Below are 20498 nucleotides of genomic sequence, written 5' to 3' on the forward strand. Positions count from 1 at the left end.
GGAATGCCTTAGGGGGAGGGTGGCCACGGAGGAAGAAAGAGCAGGGTCACGTCCCTAAGCCTGCAACGGGCGGGGCCGCCTCGTTGAAGCCGCAGTACCTCCAGGGGGCGGGGTCGTATCATAGGGGCGTGGCCCGGCCCCAGCATCTTCCCGGACAGTTGGCTCCGGGGGAGGGGCCGGGAGAGCAGGGCAGGGCTTCCTGTCTGCGCCTGCGGAATCGCCATTTGACCCCGGAAGTGTTGGCTGTGTGTAAGCTGTCACCGTGTACGGCGGCTGCACGTCGCGGGTGTGGAGCCGGGAGGTGAGTGAGTGCCCGGTCCCCACCAGTGGAGCTCGGCAGGAGCCACGCCGTGCTTCGGGCACCCTCGGCACCCCCAGCATACGGGCTTCACGGCGGGACCAGGCTAACATTGCCCCAGGGGCCGTGAGTCGCCCCAGCGAGGCCAAGAGAACCGGAACCTGGAGTTCCGGTTCGGTTTAAGGCTTGGCCCCACAGTGGCCTGGGACAAACCCCAGTCCCCACCTCCTCCTCCCAAGCTTCAGTGTCCTCGGCTTTCATTCCTTCAGCATGTGTTTGTTGATTGACTCTCATGTGCCTGGTACAGAACTAGGCGCCGGGACTACAAACAGCAGAAGAGACAAGGCTCTTGCCCTCGTGGAACTTAGAGTCTAGAGGAAGGAGACAGTCAGCCAGTAAATGCATAAAGCAGCTAAAGATATGACAATCAGTCACAAGGACAGAGATTATTTCAGGGAAGCTCTGGGAAGGTTTCTAAACAGAGGGATGTTGAACCGAGACCAGCAAAGTGATGGGTGACAGTCAGAGAAACTGAGGCAGCAGTAGCCTTGGAGATGCTCCTTGGCTGTATAACAGTTGTTAGTTTCCTCGAAAACACTTTCTTAACGTTTGGCCTTTGCTGCCCTGCCCAGAATAAGAGGTATAGTGGTGCATGGCTGTCCTGGTGTTTTACAACTCAAAGTCTGGTTTTTGCTTTACTTTTTACCCATACTTTAAGTGAAAACTCAAATCCTCTTTGATCCCCCTGTCCTCTAAGTCATTTTTGTTTAAACTTCATGAACCTTGCACATTCGGCAAACATCATGACACTGATTATTAGCTGGGTGGCAGTTGGTTTTCTACCTGTTCTCCTGAAGACTAAGTTTTGTGAATGGCACCACCAGGTCAGTTCTTTGCCCATGTTGGTATTTTCTGAACATCGTTACCTGGTACATAGTAAGGACTGAAGTATCTAGAGCCAGGTGTGGTGACACATTTCTGTAATCCCAGTACTTAAGGTGCTGAGACAGGAGGATTGGTTCAAAACCAGCTTAAGCTACATGAGACCCTGTCTACCCAGTCTCAAAATTTAAAATAAAAAGTACAATAAAAAAAGAAGAAGAAGAAAAGCCAGTAGGTGGTAGCGCCTTTAATCCCAGCGCTAGGGAAGCAGAGGCAGGTGTATCTCTGTAAAGTTCGAGACCAGCCTGGTCTACAAGAGCTGTCTTCCAGGACAGGCCTCAAAGCTAGAGAAACCCTGCCTCTAAAAAGAGAGAGAGAGAGAGAGAGGAAAAGAGCGAGCTAGATGTAATATTGCATGTTGTGATGTATGCCAGTACTCAAGAGGCTGAGGCAGGAGATTGCTGGAGCTAAGAACCAGCCTGTATCCCAAGACATTGTCTCATAAATAGTTTAAAAGGTAAATTAAAGTGCCAAGGAAAGCATTTAGGAGAGTGCTCAGTGTCTAGCAAGCACATTGCTGTTCTCTCGTCAGTACGTCTCATATCACCAGGGCTGGGCCACACAACCTGGTAACCAGTGGCTGATGATATCCTCAAAAATCTGTCAGGACATAGTGATTTCCTGCTGCTAGTCTTGATTTGTTTCTTGTTGTCATTGGGACTTTTTACTGGCATGTCTTTTGAAAGGCTTAATTCCCTGATTCAACCAATACACGTGTTTTCACTAATAATAAGTGGTGTTAGAAATAGGGACCATGGAAGAGCTGGTCTGCTGGTTTGGCTTTGTGAGCTGTGTTCACATATATGTGGGCACAGATGTATGTGTGTGGAGGTCAAAGATCAACCTCAGGAGTTGGAATTGTTCCTCAAGTCATCTACCTTTTGTGTTTGTTTGTTTGTTTTGCTTTTGAGATAGGGCTTGTCTAGTAGACTGTACTGACTGGAAAAGGAAACTCTCACCTTCTGCTTTCTCAACGCAGAATTCCACGTTTTTAATGTGGTTTTGGGAACTGAACTCAGATTCTCATGCTTGTGCAGCCTGGATGATGCTGACCGAGCTATTTCCATATCCACTTTGTGATTATTTTATTATTTTATTTTTGTTTGAGATTGAATCCAGGGACTTGCATGTGGTGAGCACAAGTTCTATCACTGAGCTGTACCCAGCTGACCAACTACTGCCTTTGAATCCAATTTGGCCCCTTCGTGGTAGGGATCATGTGTTGGAAGATTCCTATGGATTTTCTCTTCCTTCTGTTAGTTTGTCATGCCTTCCTCTGAAGCCCGGAGAAGTCTTAACACTCTCTATATATGAGGAAGAGTCCATTGTCCCAACCCTTAAAAGACCAAAGGTCCCCTAAGAATTGAGAAGAGTTTCTTTTTCTTCTGAAGAACGTAACTCAGATGGACTAGACTAGCATCCGTGATGAGTTCTGTCCCCACCACAGCAAAGAAGATTGCTCCTCATAGTCTTTCATCCTTCATTTGGTGAGGCTGCATCTGCTAGGCCTGTGCTGATTATAGGAAAGACAGCAAGAAAAAGAACTGTGGGTAGTGTCTTCACAGTGCCCACAGGTGCTTGAGTACAGCTTGAGGCCCTGAGTTCCATCTCAGCAATATAAAAACAAAACATAAAAAGTAGTCTAGGTGCTTTTAGCTAGGACTTCTTTCTTATGGGAGTGGAGTTATCTGGACGGTATTTTTCTTCAGAGTTGAGAACTGTTTTAGGCAAAAAAATCATCCCTTTACGCAGCAGATGCATACCAGGTCTTGAAAGCCCACATGAGGAGTTCACTGTGGCCAGGGGTCGATGCTGGTGCTGGGCTCAGTCCCAGACTAGGCCTTGCCTCTAGGAGTCTGTGTGTCTGCTCTCTTCTTCCCATCCATATTCCTTTCAGGAGGGTCACACTGCACAATGCCAGCTCTGCCCCTGGAGCAACTCCAGATCACTCACAAAGACCCGAAGACAGGAAAGCCGAGGACTTCGCCAGCGCTGGTGAGCCAATGTCTTGATGTTGTTCAGCCTGATAGCAACCAGACTTGCAATTCCAGAAACAAAAAGTAAATCCTTTTCTGTTCCAGGAATAACCCTAGGGCCAATGGCTACTGCCGAGTAGTTGAGACGCTGCTATGCCCTTGCAAGCCTAGTATAGAACTTTATTTCTGAGGAACAGTGGAAATTTGAATAGTATCTTCTATGTCAGGTCCCCTCCCCAAAGCATTTATTTTATTTCCAGTCAGTCTGAAGGCAGTTTTTGTTATGATTTTTAAAAATGCTGCAAGATCTCCAGTGGCAGTAAGCAGCAGAAATGCTGTAGGTTCCCAAATGGTGGTAGCAGGCCTTGTGGCGGCAGGCAGAGGACCCTAGGAGCAGCCAGTCCCAGGCAGAGACAGCTGCAGGTCCCCGAGAGGTGGCTGGTCCCAGGCAGGGAGATACATGGCGGGCAGGCTGGTCCCAGCTAGCCCGGCAGTATGAGCAGGCGGTGGAGGCATATGGACAGACACATCATACAGAATAGAATTGGATATTTATTACTTAGAGGAGGGGGGAAGAAGGAGAAGAGGACAAAAAGAGAGAGAAGGGGGGGAGAAGTGGGGAGAGAGGCAGAAGCCAAGCTGCCTCCCCGAGAGGAAGATGGAAAAGAGCGAGCTTAGGCCAAAAGCTGAAGATCAGCCTGCCTCAGTGAATGGGGGAGGGAGTGGGCATGGCTTGTCTCTTAAAGAGACCAAAATCATAACAGTTTTGTTTTGTTTTGTTTGGATTTTTTTTTTTTTTTTGGTTTTTCGAGACAGGGTTTCTCTGTAGCTTTGGTGCCTGTCCCGGAACTAGACCAGGTTGGCCTCGAACTCCCAGAGATCCACCTGCCTCTGCTGGGATTAAAGGCGTGCGCCACCACTGCCCGGCTTCATAAGAGTTTTGATTTAGTCTGAGCTGGACTAGAAATGGCTCCAAGTCCTGGTTTGGTGATTGGCCTTTGTGGTGGCCTTAAGATTGCATGTAGGAATATAAATGTGTTTAAATCTAAGCAGCTGCTCATGCTTGTATTGGATCAGTGATTTCAGAGGTCGGGCCAGTCTCTTATCTGGGGCAAGAAGTGAGACATAAGGGCCTCTGACAGGGCCTGTGAGACCGAAAACTAAGGAGGCTGTAAACGTGCCAGTTCCCACCATCAGAGAGAGATTAGAGCCATGGAGAGGTGCCAGGCTGCTAAAGAAAGGGACAGAAGTGGGGATTTGAGTCCTTGTACCCACTTGTAGATTTCCCAAGAATATGAGCTTACGTGCGCAAGGTGGGAAGAAATAGTTTCTGGAGGCTTGAGTAAAGTTGTGGGAAATGGGAGCTAAGTGTTTTATTTTGTGCATTTTGGTTGGCTTTATTATTTCCTCTTCAGTCTCTAATAATAGAACGTAACATGTATGGGATACCTCGTGTGGGCCAAACCATTCTGAGCAAAGCACTCAGATTAACTTTTCTTCTTCCTTTCCCCCCCTCATTTATAACTAGTTCTTTGAGAATTTTGTGCAGATTCATCCCCGATTCCTCACCCAGCTAACTTTGTGTCCTCTTGTTTTATGAAGCCTATCAAGTCCAGTTGGTGCTGACCATATGCTTTTGGATGTGTGACCTTTCTTAGAAGGTGCTCAACCCACCAGCAACTGTGCCTTTAGAGAGAACTGACTTTACCCTCCATCAACTGTTAGTTGCCAACAGTTCCAAAGCTAGGGATGAGACTTCGTGCCCACCTCCCCAGGTTACCCCTGTGTTTAAACTGGGTGTTGATGGTGAATTAGCTCTATCTGGACAAAGCAGGAGGGGAAGGAAGGCCCTGGCTGGGGAACTCGGGAATGCTTGAGGGAGCCTGACTCTTGGATCAAGCACAGATCCCTGGGGGTAGCACTATGGCAGAGCTAGTGAACATGGGCTTTGTACATATTTGGCAAGTTCTTTAACCTCACTAGGTCTCAGGATCCAAAGAAAGATAATAATGGGCTAATAATAGTGGGGTGACTGTGAGGATTACATGAACCCTCTGTGAGTTAGTCCTCTGCCTAGAGCAGAGCAGTTAGGATGGTGAGAACAAGTAGCAGCTGTGACGTTGAATGGGGTAGGGTGGGGCGACAGATTAGCTCAAAGACAATTTCCTGGTCTTGTTGGTTCAGACTGCGGAACATTAAGCTCCTGAAACATTGTCCTGAGTGCAGGTAGGGTTTTGTCTTTTGAGTCTCAGCTTGGGGCAAAAAGATCTCTGCCCCAGGAGCAGGCATTAAATGCCTCTTCAGAGTGAGAGTAGAGCTTATTGATGTTAATTGAGTAGTTCTTACTTTTCAAGGATCATGCACTTGAAAAGCCTGTAAGAAATATGGTTGGACCCTTAGGCCATTCCTTGAAGGACAGTAAAAAAATGAGTTCCTGTCCAGATGTAGAGGCTTGAAGGGCAGTGTTTCCCTAGTTTTCCAGAGCAGAGAGGCCCTAAACGAGTCGTATTGAAAGGTGGGGTTAAACTTGATTAGGAGAGACGCCCCTGGAGCTGCTACTCTCCTGCTCTGAAGCCACCTATGGCTACTCATTATGGAGTAGAGTTCCCTCTTACGGGGCTTGTCATTCTAAGCCCCTCAGAGGCAAGATCTGGCCATTCATTCTCTTGTTCAGCTGATGAACGTGTGGAGGTCCTCTCAATGTCAAGCCCGGAGGAAGTATCATTGAAAGCCAGTAAACTGCATATTTAAAATCAGCACTTTGGGGCTGGAGAGATGGCTCAGTGGTTAAGAGCATTGCCTGCTCTTCCAAAGGTCCTGAGTTCAATTCCCGGCAACCACATGGTGGCTCACAACCATCTGTAATAAGGCCCTCTTCTGGCCTGCAGACATACATACACACAGACAGAATATTGTATACATAATAAATAAATAAATATTTTAAAAAAATAAAATCAGCACTTTGATTTTTTTGACATTGGTAAGATATCAATGAAACTGTCACCATCACCAACGGGCAAGACAGTGGACATTTTACCTTCCCTAAAAGTTCCCTGTGTTCTTCTATAATCCCCCCCCCCCCCCGTACCCAACAAAACTGATCCAAAAGTGACTTTGATGCTGTTTAGCAAGTGCTGTAGTCAGGTGAGCACAATGCAGGTGCTGGGCAGAGCTGTGGTAAACCCTAGTCCGGGAGGTAAGAAGGTCAGAAGGACAAGCAGTGAGCTCAGGGTAGCATGTGTGTGTTGGTCCTCATTGTAAGCTTTGCTTCCAATCCTGCCTCAGATGCCTGTTTAACCTTAAGACCTTAGGAAAGTTCTTGGACCTTACTAAGTCTTTGTTTCCTCCTCTGACAGACAAGGAGACTACTGTCTCCCTTTTAGCTAATTGTAGATGAAAAAGGAAATAGTGAGTTTAGCGTACCTGCTCCACCAATTGTGGCACACACCTTCAGTCCCAGAGGCAGGCAGATTTCTATTAAGTCTGAGCCCAGCCTAGTCTACATAGCAAATTCCAGGCCTGCAGGACTCTATCATCACACGAAAGAAAGAAAGAAAGAAAGAAAGAAAGAAAGAAAGAAAGAAAGAAAGAAAGAAAGAAAGAAAGAAAGGAAGGAAGGAAGGAAGGAAGGAAGGAAGGAAGGAAGGAAGGAAGGAAGGAAGGAAGGAGGAAGGAAAGAAAGAAAGAAAGAAAGAAAGAAAGAAAGAAAGAAAGAAAGAAAGAAAGAAAGAACAAGGGAGGGATGGGGAAGAGAGGGCAAGGTGTCTTTCCTCCACCTAAAAATCCTTTTCCTCCTCTTGGTTCAGTTTAGGTACTGGCTCACCTGAGAAACATTCCTTTTCCAGGGGCTGCTATTTTCCTCCTGTGCTCCTATGACCCTCCAGGCCTAAGTTGTCGCTTCATCTGTTTAGGGCTTCCTTGGTGACTTAGATGTGCGTCTTCCTCTGTGGAACGTAAACCTTGTGACTTGGAGAAGACTTGAAACTCTGATCTGAGACCTGCAGTACAGGTCTTTTCTTGTCCCCAACACTTGGTAGGGACCCTGTAAAGAGTGTCAGCAGGTCAGGGAGGAAGGAAGCTTGGAATGCAAGGAGATAAGCTCTCTTTTCAACAGATTAGTGGCTGGAAAGGCTGCCACTCTGTAAATGGGAGAGGGTCCCCTAGACCTGTATGCTAAAGGACTGCAGTGAATCCTTACGGAGCTTGTGGTACTTGCGTACTCCTGCAGAGGCCCACACGGTTCTTGATTGTTCTAGAGCTGGCTGTGGAAGTGGGAGGCTGTGGCTGATAAGAGCTGAGGCCTGGCCCTCCTCCTATTACAACTTCCCCTGAGAAAGCCACTCTCACTTAGACTGGGGTGAAAGCTGAGCCCTCGAGCCCATCGGCTCTTCATTAGGTGAACAAAGTGGGGTTTGTTCATGGTTAGGCTGGGAGAGAGAACTTGTGACTCTGAAGCCGAGATCTGCAGCTACTTGATAAAAATCTTTAAAAAAAATTAGTAGAGGTTTTTTTTTGGCTATATAAAGGAAAATAGTGATATATAGAATATGATGCTGTTATATCGGATTATATCAGAGAAAGAAAGCAGACTCAGATACTTGATGTGCTTGCCCTATATTCTAATGTAAAAACTTGATGTGCTTACCCTATGTTCTAATGTAAAAACCTAGAAAGGTGACTAGGACAGCATATGGCCAGTGGTTTCTCCGGGGAGGCCATGGAAACGAGGAATGTGCTTCCTCTCTCCCTCCTCTCTCTCCTTTCCCTCCTCGCCTTTTATTTCTCCCTTCTCCTCCTTAACCTCTCCCCACCATGCCAGGGATTGACCCCAGGGCCTCACATACCCATTCTGACCACAGAGTAAAAAAAGATGCTTATGTGTTACTTGATAATTAAATATTAATCTTAAAAATATATGTTCACTGTTTAAAAATGGGAAAATAAGGTCAAACATGATGACACCTTTATTCTAGCACATGGGAGGCAGAGGCAGGTAGATCTCTTAAGTGTGATGCCAACTGATCTACACAGTGAGCTCTTGTCTCTAAAAAAAGTCCTGAAAAATATATTGAAGCCATAATTTCCTAACCTCAAGATAGCCATTATAAATTTTGGGGATTATCCCCTTCTTTTTTTAATGTTTATTTTTATGTAAATTGGTGTTCTACTTGCATGTATATCTGTGAGGATGCCAGATCCCCCGGAACTGGAGTTATAGACAGTTGTGAGCTGCTATGTGAGTGCAGGGAATTGAACCCTGGTCCTCTGGAAAAGCAGCCAGTGCTCTTAACCTCTGAGCCATCTCTCCAGAACCCCCTCACTTGTTTTTTTACAAGTGTGTGCCAATATGTGAATACATAGACTTTAAAAAACATTCCAAACCTGTTTATATTAGAGTTTTGTGTCCTTTCTCTTACCTTAATCTGTCCCACACCACTAAAAATTCTCTAAAAACATGTTTTTAACAACCGCCTGTGTTCTCTAGGTGCAACCATGGCGCCTTTGTTAGACACACTGGGTTCTTTATACTTACAAGCTCCTTGGAGGGTCTCTGGTTGGAACAGCCAAGTACTGTCATTGCTGTGGGTTGGCAAATGGGCCCTCACTGACTAACCTCTGCCACGTTAACACGTGGTTTTTGGATCCGTAGCACCCTGAGCAGAAGGCAGACCGGTATTTTGTGTTATACAAACCGCCCCCTAAAGACAACATTCCCGCCCTAGTGGAGGAGTACCTGGAACGCGCCACCTTCGTAGCCAATGACCTCGACTGGCTCCTGGCCTTGCCTCACGATAAATTCTGGTGCCAGGTAACATTCTATCAAAATTAACACTAAGACAAAGCACATGACATGTCCTTGGTTGGTTGCTGTTTTTCTCTCCCTTAGGAGTTGCTTTTTTGTCTACCTTCCTTGATCCTTAACAGCAAATAGTGGTTTGGATTGCTGTCTCATGTTGCAACCTTCCTGATGTTTACTCACTGTCCAAGTGTCATTTTAAGAGACTTGTGTTTAGCCCTGGGCTCATTCATACCTCTTTGGTCTCTTGGGTTGGAGTGTTTGCAATAAGTCAGGGCTGATGGGCCATGCACACCTGTGTAGTCTAACTCAGGAATTGATCCTTGCTGTCTTCTCTCCTGGCTTAGGTTGTTTTTGATGAGACCCTGCAGAAGTGCCTGGATTCATACCTGCGCTATGTACCCCGAAAGTTTGATGAATGGGTGGCCCCTACCCCTGAGGTTGCTGACATGCAGAAGCACCTACACCGCAGCGTTTTCCTCACCTTCCTTCGAATGTCCACTCACAAGGAATCCAAAGTAAGCCTCTGATTCCGTGACAAGTCTCCATTCGACACCCTCTGCCAGGCTCTACCCCTGGGAAAAAGCTCTGAGAGTGTCAGCTTTCCTCTGTGTCTGCCCTCTTTATTCCCGTCTTTTGGGGGAAAAAATCTGTGCCACCTTTTCCCCTTGTCCTCTAATCCACCAGCCTGTCCACAGTACACCCAGTGTTTTCATCAGCCGGAACCCAGAGTCCTTGTCACAGCTGACAGTGCCTTTATTCATGTGACAGAGGGTAACGACATTGACTCAGACTTTCTGAAGAACTCGTGTACTTTTTTAAAGATCTATTTATTCGTGTATTTTTTGTGTGTGAGTCTTTGTCTCCATGTATGTCTTTGTGTGTGTATGCTTTGTCTTTATGCGTACCAGAAGAAGAAATTTGTTACCATTACAGATGGTTGGGAATTGGACTCAGGACCTCTGGAAGAGCAATTGAGTGCTCTTAACCTCTGAGCCATGTCTCCAACCCTCATATGTTTACTTTGAAAAACATTTATTTTGTTTTTAATTAATTTGTATGTGTATATTTCTCCATATTTATATATGTGCATGTGTGTGGGTGCTGAAGATTCCAGAGAAGGTGTCATATTTCCTGGAGCTGCAGTTATAGGTGGTTTTGAACCACCCATGTAGGTACAGGGAACTGTAGTCTTCTGCAAGAGCCATAATCACTCTTAACCACTAAAGCATCTCTCTAGACCCTCATGTATGCACTTAAAAGAATCATTACTGCCGGTTGTGGTGGCGCACGCCGGTAGGATTTGCTGAAGGAGGCAGAGGCAGGAGGATCACGAGTTCGAGGCCAGCCTGGGCTACACATTTAAAAAAAAAAAAAAAAGAATCATTACTGGGAGTTTGCCTTAGTGGTAGAGCCTGGCATGATGAGTAGTCATCTCCAATACTGAAAAACATCATCAATGCTGTCTTTAATTATTCAAAATTATAAAAATATGAGAAAGATAATGAGTGCTACTCATAAAAATCCCCTGGCTTAAAGTTATGACTGGTTTTTAAAATTGTATTTCTTTATTTATTTGTGTGTGTGTGTGTGTGTGTGTAGGTGCATTTGTCAGAGGACAGCTTGCAGGAGTTGGAGTTGTTTCTCTCCTTCTGCCATGTGAGTCCTGGGGATAGAACCCAGGTCGTCAGACTTGGCTGCAAGTGCCTTCACCCACTGAGACACATTGTCAGCACTCAGTAACACTACTATTGGTACATGTTCCTTCAGGGACTTTTTGTTCTTTGAGTGTGTGTGCATATGTGTGCACATGTGTGGAGGTCAGGGGACAACTTGTGAGAGTGGCTTCTGCTTCTACCCTATAGGTCCTGGGGGTTGAAGCAGGTCATCAGACTTGTTGGCAAGTACCTTTACATACTGAGCCATCTCACCAGCCTTCAGAGTCACTACTGTTAATATGCATGTTCCTTCATGGAATAGAAAAACTCTTTAAAAATCTTTGTTTTGAGAGGAATAGTAGCTTTAATTCCAGTAGCTCAGGAGGTAGAAGCAGACAGATTTCTGTGAGTTTAAGTCCAGCCTGGTCTACTTAGTGAGACCTAGGTTTTTTTAAAAGATATATTTTATTATTATTATTATTATTTTGGATTTCTCTGTGTAGCCCTGGCCTATTTTAGAACTCACTGTAGGCTAGGGTGGCCTTGAACTCGGATCCACCTGCCTCTGCCTTCTGAGTGATGGGATTAAAGGTGGGTGCCACCACTGCCCAGTGTATTTTTATTACTTTTAATTATATATGTGTGTGTGTTGGTATGTCCAGGTGCGTATGGAGTCTAGAGATACCAGATCCCACTGGAGCTGGAGTTGTAGGAAGTTGTAAACTGCCCTATGTGAGTACTAGGAAATGAACTCAAGTTCTCTGAAAAAGCAGTATGTGTTTTTAACTGTTGACCCATTTCTACAGCCACTGGAAATTTTTTTTTTAAGATTTCCGTTTAATTTTTACTTATGTATGTAAAAATTATGCGACGGAAGCCAGAAGAGGGTCCTCTGCAAGAGCAGCACTCTGGCCCTTCCTTCAGGAATTTTTGTTGGCTGGGAACAGAGAATTTAAAGACATGGATCTTGGAGTTGAGGTGTAGTTTGGTAACACAGTATTGCCTAGCGTGCTTATATAAGGCCCTGGATCTGGTCCCTGACACCACAGTGAAAAAGTATCTTGTTTTATTTGCTTCTTTGTGTGGAGACAAGATCTCCTTGTGTAAGCCAGACTGACCTCCAACTCACCATCCTCTGTCTTAGCATCTAAATATTGATATGTAAGTTTTTTAATATGCATGTACACCACATGTGTATATGAGCCCTCAGATCAGACATCAGACCCCTTGGAACTGGAGTTATAGGAGGTTGTGAACTACCATGTGGGTGTAAAAACTAAACCTGGGTCCTCTGCAAGAGCAGTAAGTGCTTTCTGCTGAGCCATTTCTCCAGCCCCTCTGAATACTGATTTTGTTTTGTTTTTTTGAAGCAAGTTTTCTCCCTGTAGCCCTGGCTATCTTAGAACTCACTCTGTAGATCAGGCTGGCGTCAAGCTCACAGAGATCCACTTGCCTCTGCCTTCTGAATGCTGGGATTGAAGGCCTGTGCCACCACACCTGGCTCTGAATACTGACTTTTTACAGGCACTCACCAGCAAACCCAATGGATCTTAATTTTTAAATCACATTTTCATTATAATTAAATTCCAAATATATGCATACACCTGAGTGAAAGTTTGATGCATACAGAACAGTGAATCCCATGTTCCTCTCACACTACTGTATACTTACCACTGTTTGTTTAATGTCTCTTGAGTTTGCTTATTTTGTTGAACTGTTTTTATGTAACTCCAGACACTGTGCTGATTTACCCATAATACTTAAAAACAAACCCCAACTGACTCTTTGATGGTGTTTCTGTTTTTGTTTACATGAAACTGCCGAACCGCTATAATTCTGGGTCTTCATATAGCTCAGACATTCATCTTATTTGTTATCTCCATTGGATGCACACAGGAGCTGTCTGGGATCAGTGCTGTCATTGTCCCCATTTATAGATGAAAAGACTGAGGCTATAGACATAAGGTATAGGCGTGCTACCATTGATTAGCCTGTCCCCAGCTGAAGAGCATCAGTGTGGTTTCTCATGAGTCTGCTGTTGCGCTGTCTGCACATTTAGCTTCCATTCTCTCTCTGTACTTTCCCCTTAGGATCACTTCATTTCTCCATCGGCATTTGGAGAAATCCTCTACAATAACTTCCTCTTTGACATCCCAAAGATCCTGGACCTCTGTGTGCTCTTTGGAAAAGGCAACTCACCACTCCTCCAGAAAATGATAGGTATGTAGAACGTAGGACCTGGGGGTACACATGCCAAACCAGAGGTCACAAATGCTTTGTTTCCACAGTACAGGAGTATTAGAGACAAGTGGTGCTGGGAAATTACCCCACAGTTGTAATATATGCATACATACATAATACACACATAGATGTGTCAATTCTGAAATAAATGAGGGAGTCAAAACAAAACCAAAACTGTGCCAGGCAGTGCCTCAAGAATCTGTGAGTCTTGCTGGGTGGTGCATAACCACAATCCCAGCACTCAGGAGGTTGAGGCAAGAGGGTTGTGAGTTTGAGGCCACCTTGGGCTACATGCCATGCTGACTATTAAATTGGGACCTTGTCTCAAACAACAGCCAAAACAAAATGTCTGGATTTCTTAGTGTTAAGCAGGTGTCAGTCAGTGGTATGAATGAGAAATTTGCTTTGGCAATGAAAGTCAGATTACAGTGACATTAGCCTTCTTTGGAATGTGGCCTGGGCTCTGTCATGATATGCATATCTTATTTGTTATCTCCATTGGATGCACACAGGAGCTGTCTGGGATCAGTGCTGTCATTGTCCCCATTTATAGATGAAAAGACTGAGGCTGAACTTTAAGGGACTTGCCTGAAAGTCTGTAGTAATCAAGAAGCCAAGCTGTAACTCAACAGTTATGGAGAAGTGACCCTGGAACTCTTGTTCTTTCTGCTCCTGCTTCAGGGATAATGGGGCTGCCTCCAAAATATGCAGCATTGCAGAGAGCAGATGGGATCATAGTTTGGAGACTTTGTGTGTGACTGTGAAAAGAGTAGACACTAAGTTGTATTTCCTAACACAGAAGTGGGCTATATGTTCACTCAGAAATGGAAGTGGTAGGGGTTGCTGCAGAGGGTATGTCTCAGTTAATTCCCTTTTTAACTGTAGTTCGTAGTGTTGGGCCTGGAACAGGGTGGTGTTCATTCAAGCACTCCTGCCAGACTTCCTCAGCCTCGGACTATAGGGTATAGTCTTCTAAATATCTCAACCTTCCTCATCCTCAGACTATAGGGTATAGTCTTCTAAATATCTGATTGCAAAACTGGGGAGCCTGAGATAAGAGCTGTATAATTTCAAGTTCAGCCTATACTATATAGTGAATCCTGGCTTAAAAAAAAAAACGGAGCTGGAGAGATGACTCAGATGAAAGATGAATTTCATAGATTTTGAGAATTTTCTTTTTGAATTTTTAAATTACATTTCAAAATTTTCCTTCATGTGGGAGTAGGTTCTCTCCATCTACTAAGTGGATCCTGGAGATCCAACTTAAACTGAGGTCATAATCACGGTGAAAGGTACATTTGCTTGCTGAGCCATCTTGCCGACTATCTTGGTAGATCTCTGTTGCTGTGATAATCACCATGGCCAAAAGTGAGCTGGGAGAAAAGGGTTTGTTCAGCTTACAGGTCCATATTAAGAAGTCAGGGCAGAAATTCAAGTTAGAAATGAAGAAGAAGCCACAAGGAATGTGGCTTACTGGCTTACTCTCCATGGCTTGCTCAGCCTGCTTTCTTATACCATCCAGGACCACCTGCCTGCGTGTAGTACCACCTACAATTGCCTGAACTGCATCAATCTCAATTAAGAAAATGTCCCACAGGCCAGTCTTGTGGTGGCATTTTCTTAATTGAGGTTCTTACTTCCCAAATTACCCTAGTTGGTGTCTAGTTGACATAAAACTAGCCAGCATGGTAATACCTTTATTTTGTTTGTTTGCTTGGTTGTTCGGTTTGGTTGGTTGGTTTTTCAAGACAGGGTTTCTCTGTGGCTTTGGAGCCTGTCCTGGAACTAGCTCTTGTAGACCAGGCTGGCCTCGGACTCACAGAGATCCACCTGCCTCTGCATCCCAAGTGCTGGGGTTAAAGGCGTGCGCCACCACCGCCCGGCTCTTTTCTTTTGTTTTTTGGGCTGTTTCTTACTCTCTAGCCCAGATCGACCTGGAAGTTGATACATAGCCCAGGCTGGCCTTGAAGACAGCCTCCTGCTTCTGCTTCCGAAATGCTGGAGCCTTCTTAATAAACTGGCAAGGTTGGCATTGGGTATCAGCTATTAGCTTTCGGAAGCAGGACTCATCAGTTGGTTTCTCTTGAGCTCTGTTGTACATCGGGAGAAAATGTGGTCGTTGATGATCTGTGTGGCAGTGTCTCCTGCTCACCGCAGGCCTGTCTGGGAAGAGGAGCTCAGAGGATGCCACTGCTTAGTCCTTACCTTTGTAGTAGTTTTTTTTTTTAAGATCAATTAGTTTATCTTAAGATAATAAGCAATTTTCAACTTTTATTTATTTTTTATATGTGTGGTGCTCTGCCTACATGCATGTGTGCTCATGTGCATGCAGTGTCTGCAAAGGCTAGAAGAAGACATTGGACCTCCTAGCACTGGGGTTGTAAGTGGCTGTGAGCTGCCATGTGTGTCCTGAGAATAACCCAGGTCCTCTGCAAGAGCAGCCAGTTCTCTTAACTGCTGAGCCATCTCTCCAGTCCCAAGATGTATTTATTTTTATTTTATATGTATAGATGTTTTGCTCCACATATATATGTACACTCTGTGTGTGCCTGACACCCATGGAGGCCTGAAGAGGACATCTGGTCCTGGGGACTGAACCTGAATCCTCTGAAAGAGCAGCAAGCACTCTTAACTGCTGACTGTTGAACTGTCTCTCTGGGCCTGATTTGATTTTGTTTTTTAGGAGCTTTGTGAGTCTTTTGTTTGGTGTTGGTTTTTTTGTTTTGTTTTTTGAGACAGGGTTTCCTGTGTAACTTTGGAGCCTGTCCTGGAATTCGCTCTGTACACCAGGCTGACCTTGAACTCACAGAAGATCTACCTGCCTGTGCCTCCCAAGTGCTGGGATTAAAGGCCTGCGCCACCATTGGAATCTGATAAAGAAAAGAGACTCTGAAGACCCCAAGGATAGATTATGAAATTTGAGTTATCTTTCCGGGCTTAGTGGTGCATGCCTTTAATCCCATCACTCAGGAGACAAGGTGGGTAGATCTCTTATTTTGAGACCAGTCTGGTCTACAAAGAGAGTTTCAGGACAGCCAGGACTGTTGCAAAGAAACCTTGTCTCAAAAATACCAAAGGAAAAAAATATGAAATTGGAGTTACTTGTTGCTTATAAAAAAAATAAAATCTGTATTTTTCTGGCAAGCAGTGAGGAAATGTTCTGGGTGTTCTGGGTGGTCTGGGTGGTCAGGGTGACAAGAGGAATATGCCATGGCCCAGAGAGTGCCTATGTCAGAGAACTACCTGAGGAGGTGATACATGTCTTATGGTGGGGTGAGCTCGGGAGATCATTCCAGGCAGAAGGAAGAGACAGTCTGTTCTCTGAGGTTGAGGATGGTTCAAGGGATGTTTCTATTGCAGGGAATGGAAGCAAGTGGCCTAGAATGCCAACAGGGACTAGATTTCTCAGGGCTTTGTGTGTCATAGAAGTTAAGGCTTGCCCTGGAGGATCAGGGCAAGAGGAACTATTAGGAGCAAAGGTTGTGGAGGGGCTGGCTCAGACTTTCCCTGTCTGTGGAGGAGGAGGGTGTAGATGATCCAGACACACCTTCATAGATTAGACGGTCAGCACCTAAGGGAGGCAGGAGCCCTGAACTAAGGAGGCTGTGCTAGAAAAACTCAGCTTTTTTGGAATAAATACTATCTCTCCTAGATGGTGCTGATGAAAAGCCCAGCTATTTGCTTACTCATCAGACTCAGCTGGCAATTGATTTCCTTCCTGCTTAGGTATCCTGGAATTGGACTAAGGCTACAGAATTATCCGTATTGTATGCTCTGGCCCTCATATACTGTGCAGGAGAGAAACAGAGAGAGGAGAGAGAAAAACCTGTTTCTCCCCAGATAGTTCCTCTGTCCTACTCTTGGCCATGTACCCCTTTGAACTCACCCTTTGGCCTTCTCAAACAATACTAAAATCAAAGCATTGTCTGGCACTTGCATAAAAACCAGACCTCCACAGAATTAGGGGGCTCAAAGCTGCCTACGAGCCTGAGAGGCAAAAATTCTATCTTAGACTTTTCAGGGCATTGGTACTTCTCATCTTCATGTCCCCAGCTATGGTTCTTCCTGTCTTCCTCCCCCATCATGTGGACAGAGAAACACTGGGTTCTGTCCCAGCTGCCATGTGCTGTCAGCACGCCCGTGCAGCAGCAGGTGGAAAGCCGTAAACATCGGCAATGGGCTCCATCTGGACAGAACAACTACAGATGTGTGCCAAGTCTGTCTCTGTGCATTGCTCCCGCCTCCTGTTTGTAGGAGGGTGGATTGAGATGGTAGCACCTTCAAAAGTAAAAACTTCCAGACATTTCTCCCTGGCATCTCATACTTTTGAGGTGTGGCTTGGCAAGAATCCTGAGCTATTGTAGGTTTATTGAATAAAGGAATTATAATTCCCAATTTTCCTGGATAATGCAAGTCCCAGTTCAGTTTGGTCACTCCCTGGGGACATCAGGACTAGCTGGTTTGACCAGGGCTACTCTTTGTTTTATGTAATTCAGAGGTACTTGAAAAGTTAAATTGTACTGAATAACTTCCTTTCTCAACCCTGGAGAGGGTTCTCAGTGAGGACCAAGCTCAGTGCCAGCTGGGCCTGAGACAATACTCATTATTCTCGATTCCCCCACAGACAGACCTAGGGAACGGGAGAAAGGTCACAGCATGCCTATAATCAATTTAATGTGTCCCCATCCTCCTGACCTCTCCCCATTTCTTCCCTTCCCTTCTCTTTAGGAAACATATTTATCCAGCAGCCAAGTTATTATAATGACCTGGATGAAACCGTTCCCACCATACTTCAGGTACCGTCTCTCTTACCCCGCCCGGGAGAGAGTAAGTTGGACTTTTCTTCAAAACCCTGAGGAAATGTTTGCTTTCCATTCCTTTTCCAGACACATCTTGAAGTGTGGCACAGGGGTAGAGTGCAAAGCCCCAGCAGATTCCATCCCCAGCAGGAGAGAGAGGGGAGAAGGGGGGGAAGAGGAGGAGGGAGAAAGAGAACTCGTCTCCCAGATTTCCTCTTTGTCCTGTTCTCGACTACAAGTCTTGTAATTCACCCTTTGCCCTTCTTGAACAAGACTGAAATCTAAAGATTTCACTTATACAAAAGGATTTGGTTTGCATTTTTTTATTTTCTAGCAGCCATATATCTCCAAAAGTAACTTTACTCCTTTCAGAGGCCTGCATTTCTCAAATAGGAACTATGAAGGTTTAAAAAACCATTTCATGAAAGAATAACGCGTACTGTAAAAATATGAGGAATGGGGCTGGAGAGATGGCTCAGCAGTTAAGAGCATTGGCTGTTCTTCCAGAGGACCTGGGTTCAGTTCCCAGCACCCACATGGCAGCTTATAACTGTCTGTATGTACATGCAAGTAAAACTTCAATGTACATAAAATAAAAATATATAATTTTAAAAAAGAAAATATGAGGAATGTTAAAAAGCTGAAAGGAGCTGGGCATGGTACCTCATGTCTGTAATTCCAGCTCTTGGCAGCTAAGTTCAAGGCCTAAGTTATAGTAAGACCCAGTCTCAAAAAAAATGTACAAAAAGTAAACAATCATAGAGAATATTATTCTTCCGTAACCCCACCATAAAGAGATCCCTACACATGCATTTGTTTTAAGTAACTTTTGGAATAGTTATATGGTAGCCTGTTTAGCAATAATATATCAGCACTGAGGAGGCAGAGGCAGGAGGATTCCTGTGAATTGGAAGCCAGCCTGGTCTACATAGTAAGTTCCAGGCCAGCCATGGCTATAAAGTGAGACCCTGTCTCAAAAAAAAAAAATAAAAATTTAATTGCAAAAACAAAGATAATATTTCCCAGAAGGATGGTTTAGTAGGTAAAGGTGCCTGCCACCAAGCCTGAGGACCTGATTTTGATTCCCAGAACCCACATAGTATAAGGAGACAATGAGCTCCCACAATTGTCCCCTGACTTTTACGCACATGTCCATACACACACACACACACAGATTAAGAAGGAAGAAAGACAGTACTACCAATTCATTCTTACTTGATTTTATAACAGGTTCATTTTCAACTCTGTTAATTTGTCTTTTGTTAATAAAGCTCTGGTGATCACTGAATGTGATGGCTCACATCTGTAATCCCTGCACTTGGGAAGTAGAGACAGGAGGATTAGGGGTTCTAGATCTTCATCCTTATCTGCATAATGAGATCAAAGGCCTGCATGAGACCCTTTTCAAAACAACACGTACACACATATATAAAATCACCCTATAAGCTGTCATCTACTAAGGAGTCTAAACATTTCTTAATGTTGCTGAAGGTATTTCTCAGGTACTATCATATTTTGTTAAGTCTGTCCAGTCAAGTCATAGATGCGGGATTCTTGGGACTTTATATTTTATATGCATGTTGTATGTGCTTACTAAAGATGGAAACTCAGAGTTCTGTTTTTGAGACTGGATCTCACTGTAACCTTGGCTAGCCTAGAACTAACTATGTAGACCTGATTGGCTTTGAATTCAAAGAGATTCACCTATCTCTGCCTTCTGAGAGCTGGGATTAAAGGTGTACATTACCTCACCTAGCCTGGAACCAGGGTCTTACTTGGCCTGCACGCTGTCACTGAGCCACACCATCAACCCTACATGGTTTGTATTTAATCCTATTCACCATCCCATTGGATGGTCTGTCCCGAGGCTCCAAGGCAGTTCTTGGGTCACCTGCTCCTAGTTGTGGGGTGGGGATCCTAGGTGCTTGTTCAGGATATGAAAGAGAGCCCTTTTTGCCTTTCTTAGGTCTTCAGCAATATCCTCCAGCACTGTGGCTTGCAAGGGGATGGGAGCAGCACCACACCCCAGAAACTCGGAGAGAAGGGTCGGTTGACTCCTAGTGACATGCCTCTCTTGGTATGTTTGTTCCTGGGCCCAGCTTCTTTGGGCTAGAACCCTTAAGCCTGGTTACCCTGGAGCTGAGATGATCGCTAATGCTGCCGGGCACAGTGGTTTTTTCCCTGCCTTTGACCTCTTTTTTGATAAAATCCGTATTTCTACCTGCCCTGTGGGTTAAGCTTTAAAGAAGGTTTTGTAGAGTATTAGAAAAGTACTAGGACTTGAGAGCTGGGTCCACCCTCAGGTAGTTTTGCTCTGTGGGCCCACTTCTTGAGCCAGTCATCGATTCAGTGAGTATATCCCAAGAGACTATGCTGAGTCTGGGGGATAAAACAGAAGCAGACATGGTACCCATCTCATGGCGTTAGAACTTTAATGAGAGTGACATACAGAAAGTACACTTCACAGGACCTTGGTGCTGTGCTAAGCACTACAGACAACTGGGATGTGGCAGCTGTGAGCTACCTTCTTGGCATTTGCCATCTGGTGGGGAAATATCTGTTGAGCAAGTGCTTCAGAAGAGTACGTGCCAGGAGCCATGGGAACAAATCATCTTAGTACTCTGAGCCTCAGTTTCTTTATCTGTAACTTGAAAAGCCACCCAGCTTGCTTCTTCAGGATGGCATGAGACTCAGCAGAACAGATGAGCAAACACCCTGTGTTCTGTATACCCTCTTCAAAATGTGAGCAAGGGGTGGGCTTGCTGCTCCTGTCTCCCCAGGCTGGAT

The 20498-nt window shown here is 45.0% G+C and overlaps 1 protein-coding gene across 3 annotated transcripts in view; it reads left to right on the top strand.

Annotated features, from left to right (window-relative positions):
* Nucleotides 1–228: 228 nt before the first annotated feature.
* Nucleotides 229–20498, top strand: part of Ascc2 (activating signal cointegrator 1 complex subunit 2) — a 45817-nt gene continuing 25547 nt past the window's right edge. The window contains exons 1-7 of one of the 3 annotated variants that reach the window (XM_075944156.1): nt 262–301; nt 3138–3235; nt 8867–9025; nt 9361–9531; nt 12762–12891; nt 17641–17708; nt 19678–19788. In XM_075944156.1, coding sequence (XP_075800271.1) covers nt 3155–3235; nt 8867–9025; nt 9361–9531; nt 12762–12891; nt 17641–17708; nt 19678–19788 — 720 coding nt within the window. In that variant the 5' untranslated portion in view covers nt 262–301; nt 3138–3154. Of the gene's footprint in view, nt 302–3137; nt 3236–8866; nt 9026–9360; nt 9532–12761; nt 12892–17640; nt 17709–19677; nt 19789–20498 lie in introns of all 3 variants that reach the window. The other 2 variants (XM_075944155.1, XM_075944152.1) reach the window with 2 other exon arrangements.

This window comes from Microtus pennsylvanicus, chromosome 12 (genome assembly GCF_037038515.1).
Source record: "Microtus pennsylvanicus isolate mMicPen1 chromosome 12, mMicPen1.hap1, whole genome shotgun sequence".
In the NCBI taxonomy this organism is placed as follows: domain Eukaryota; kingdom Metazoa; phylum Chordata; class Mammalia; order Rodentia; family Cricetidae; genus Microtus; species Microtus pennsylvanicus.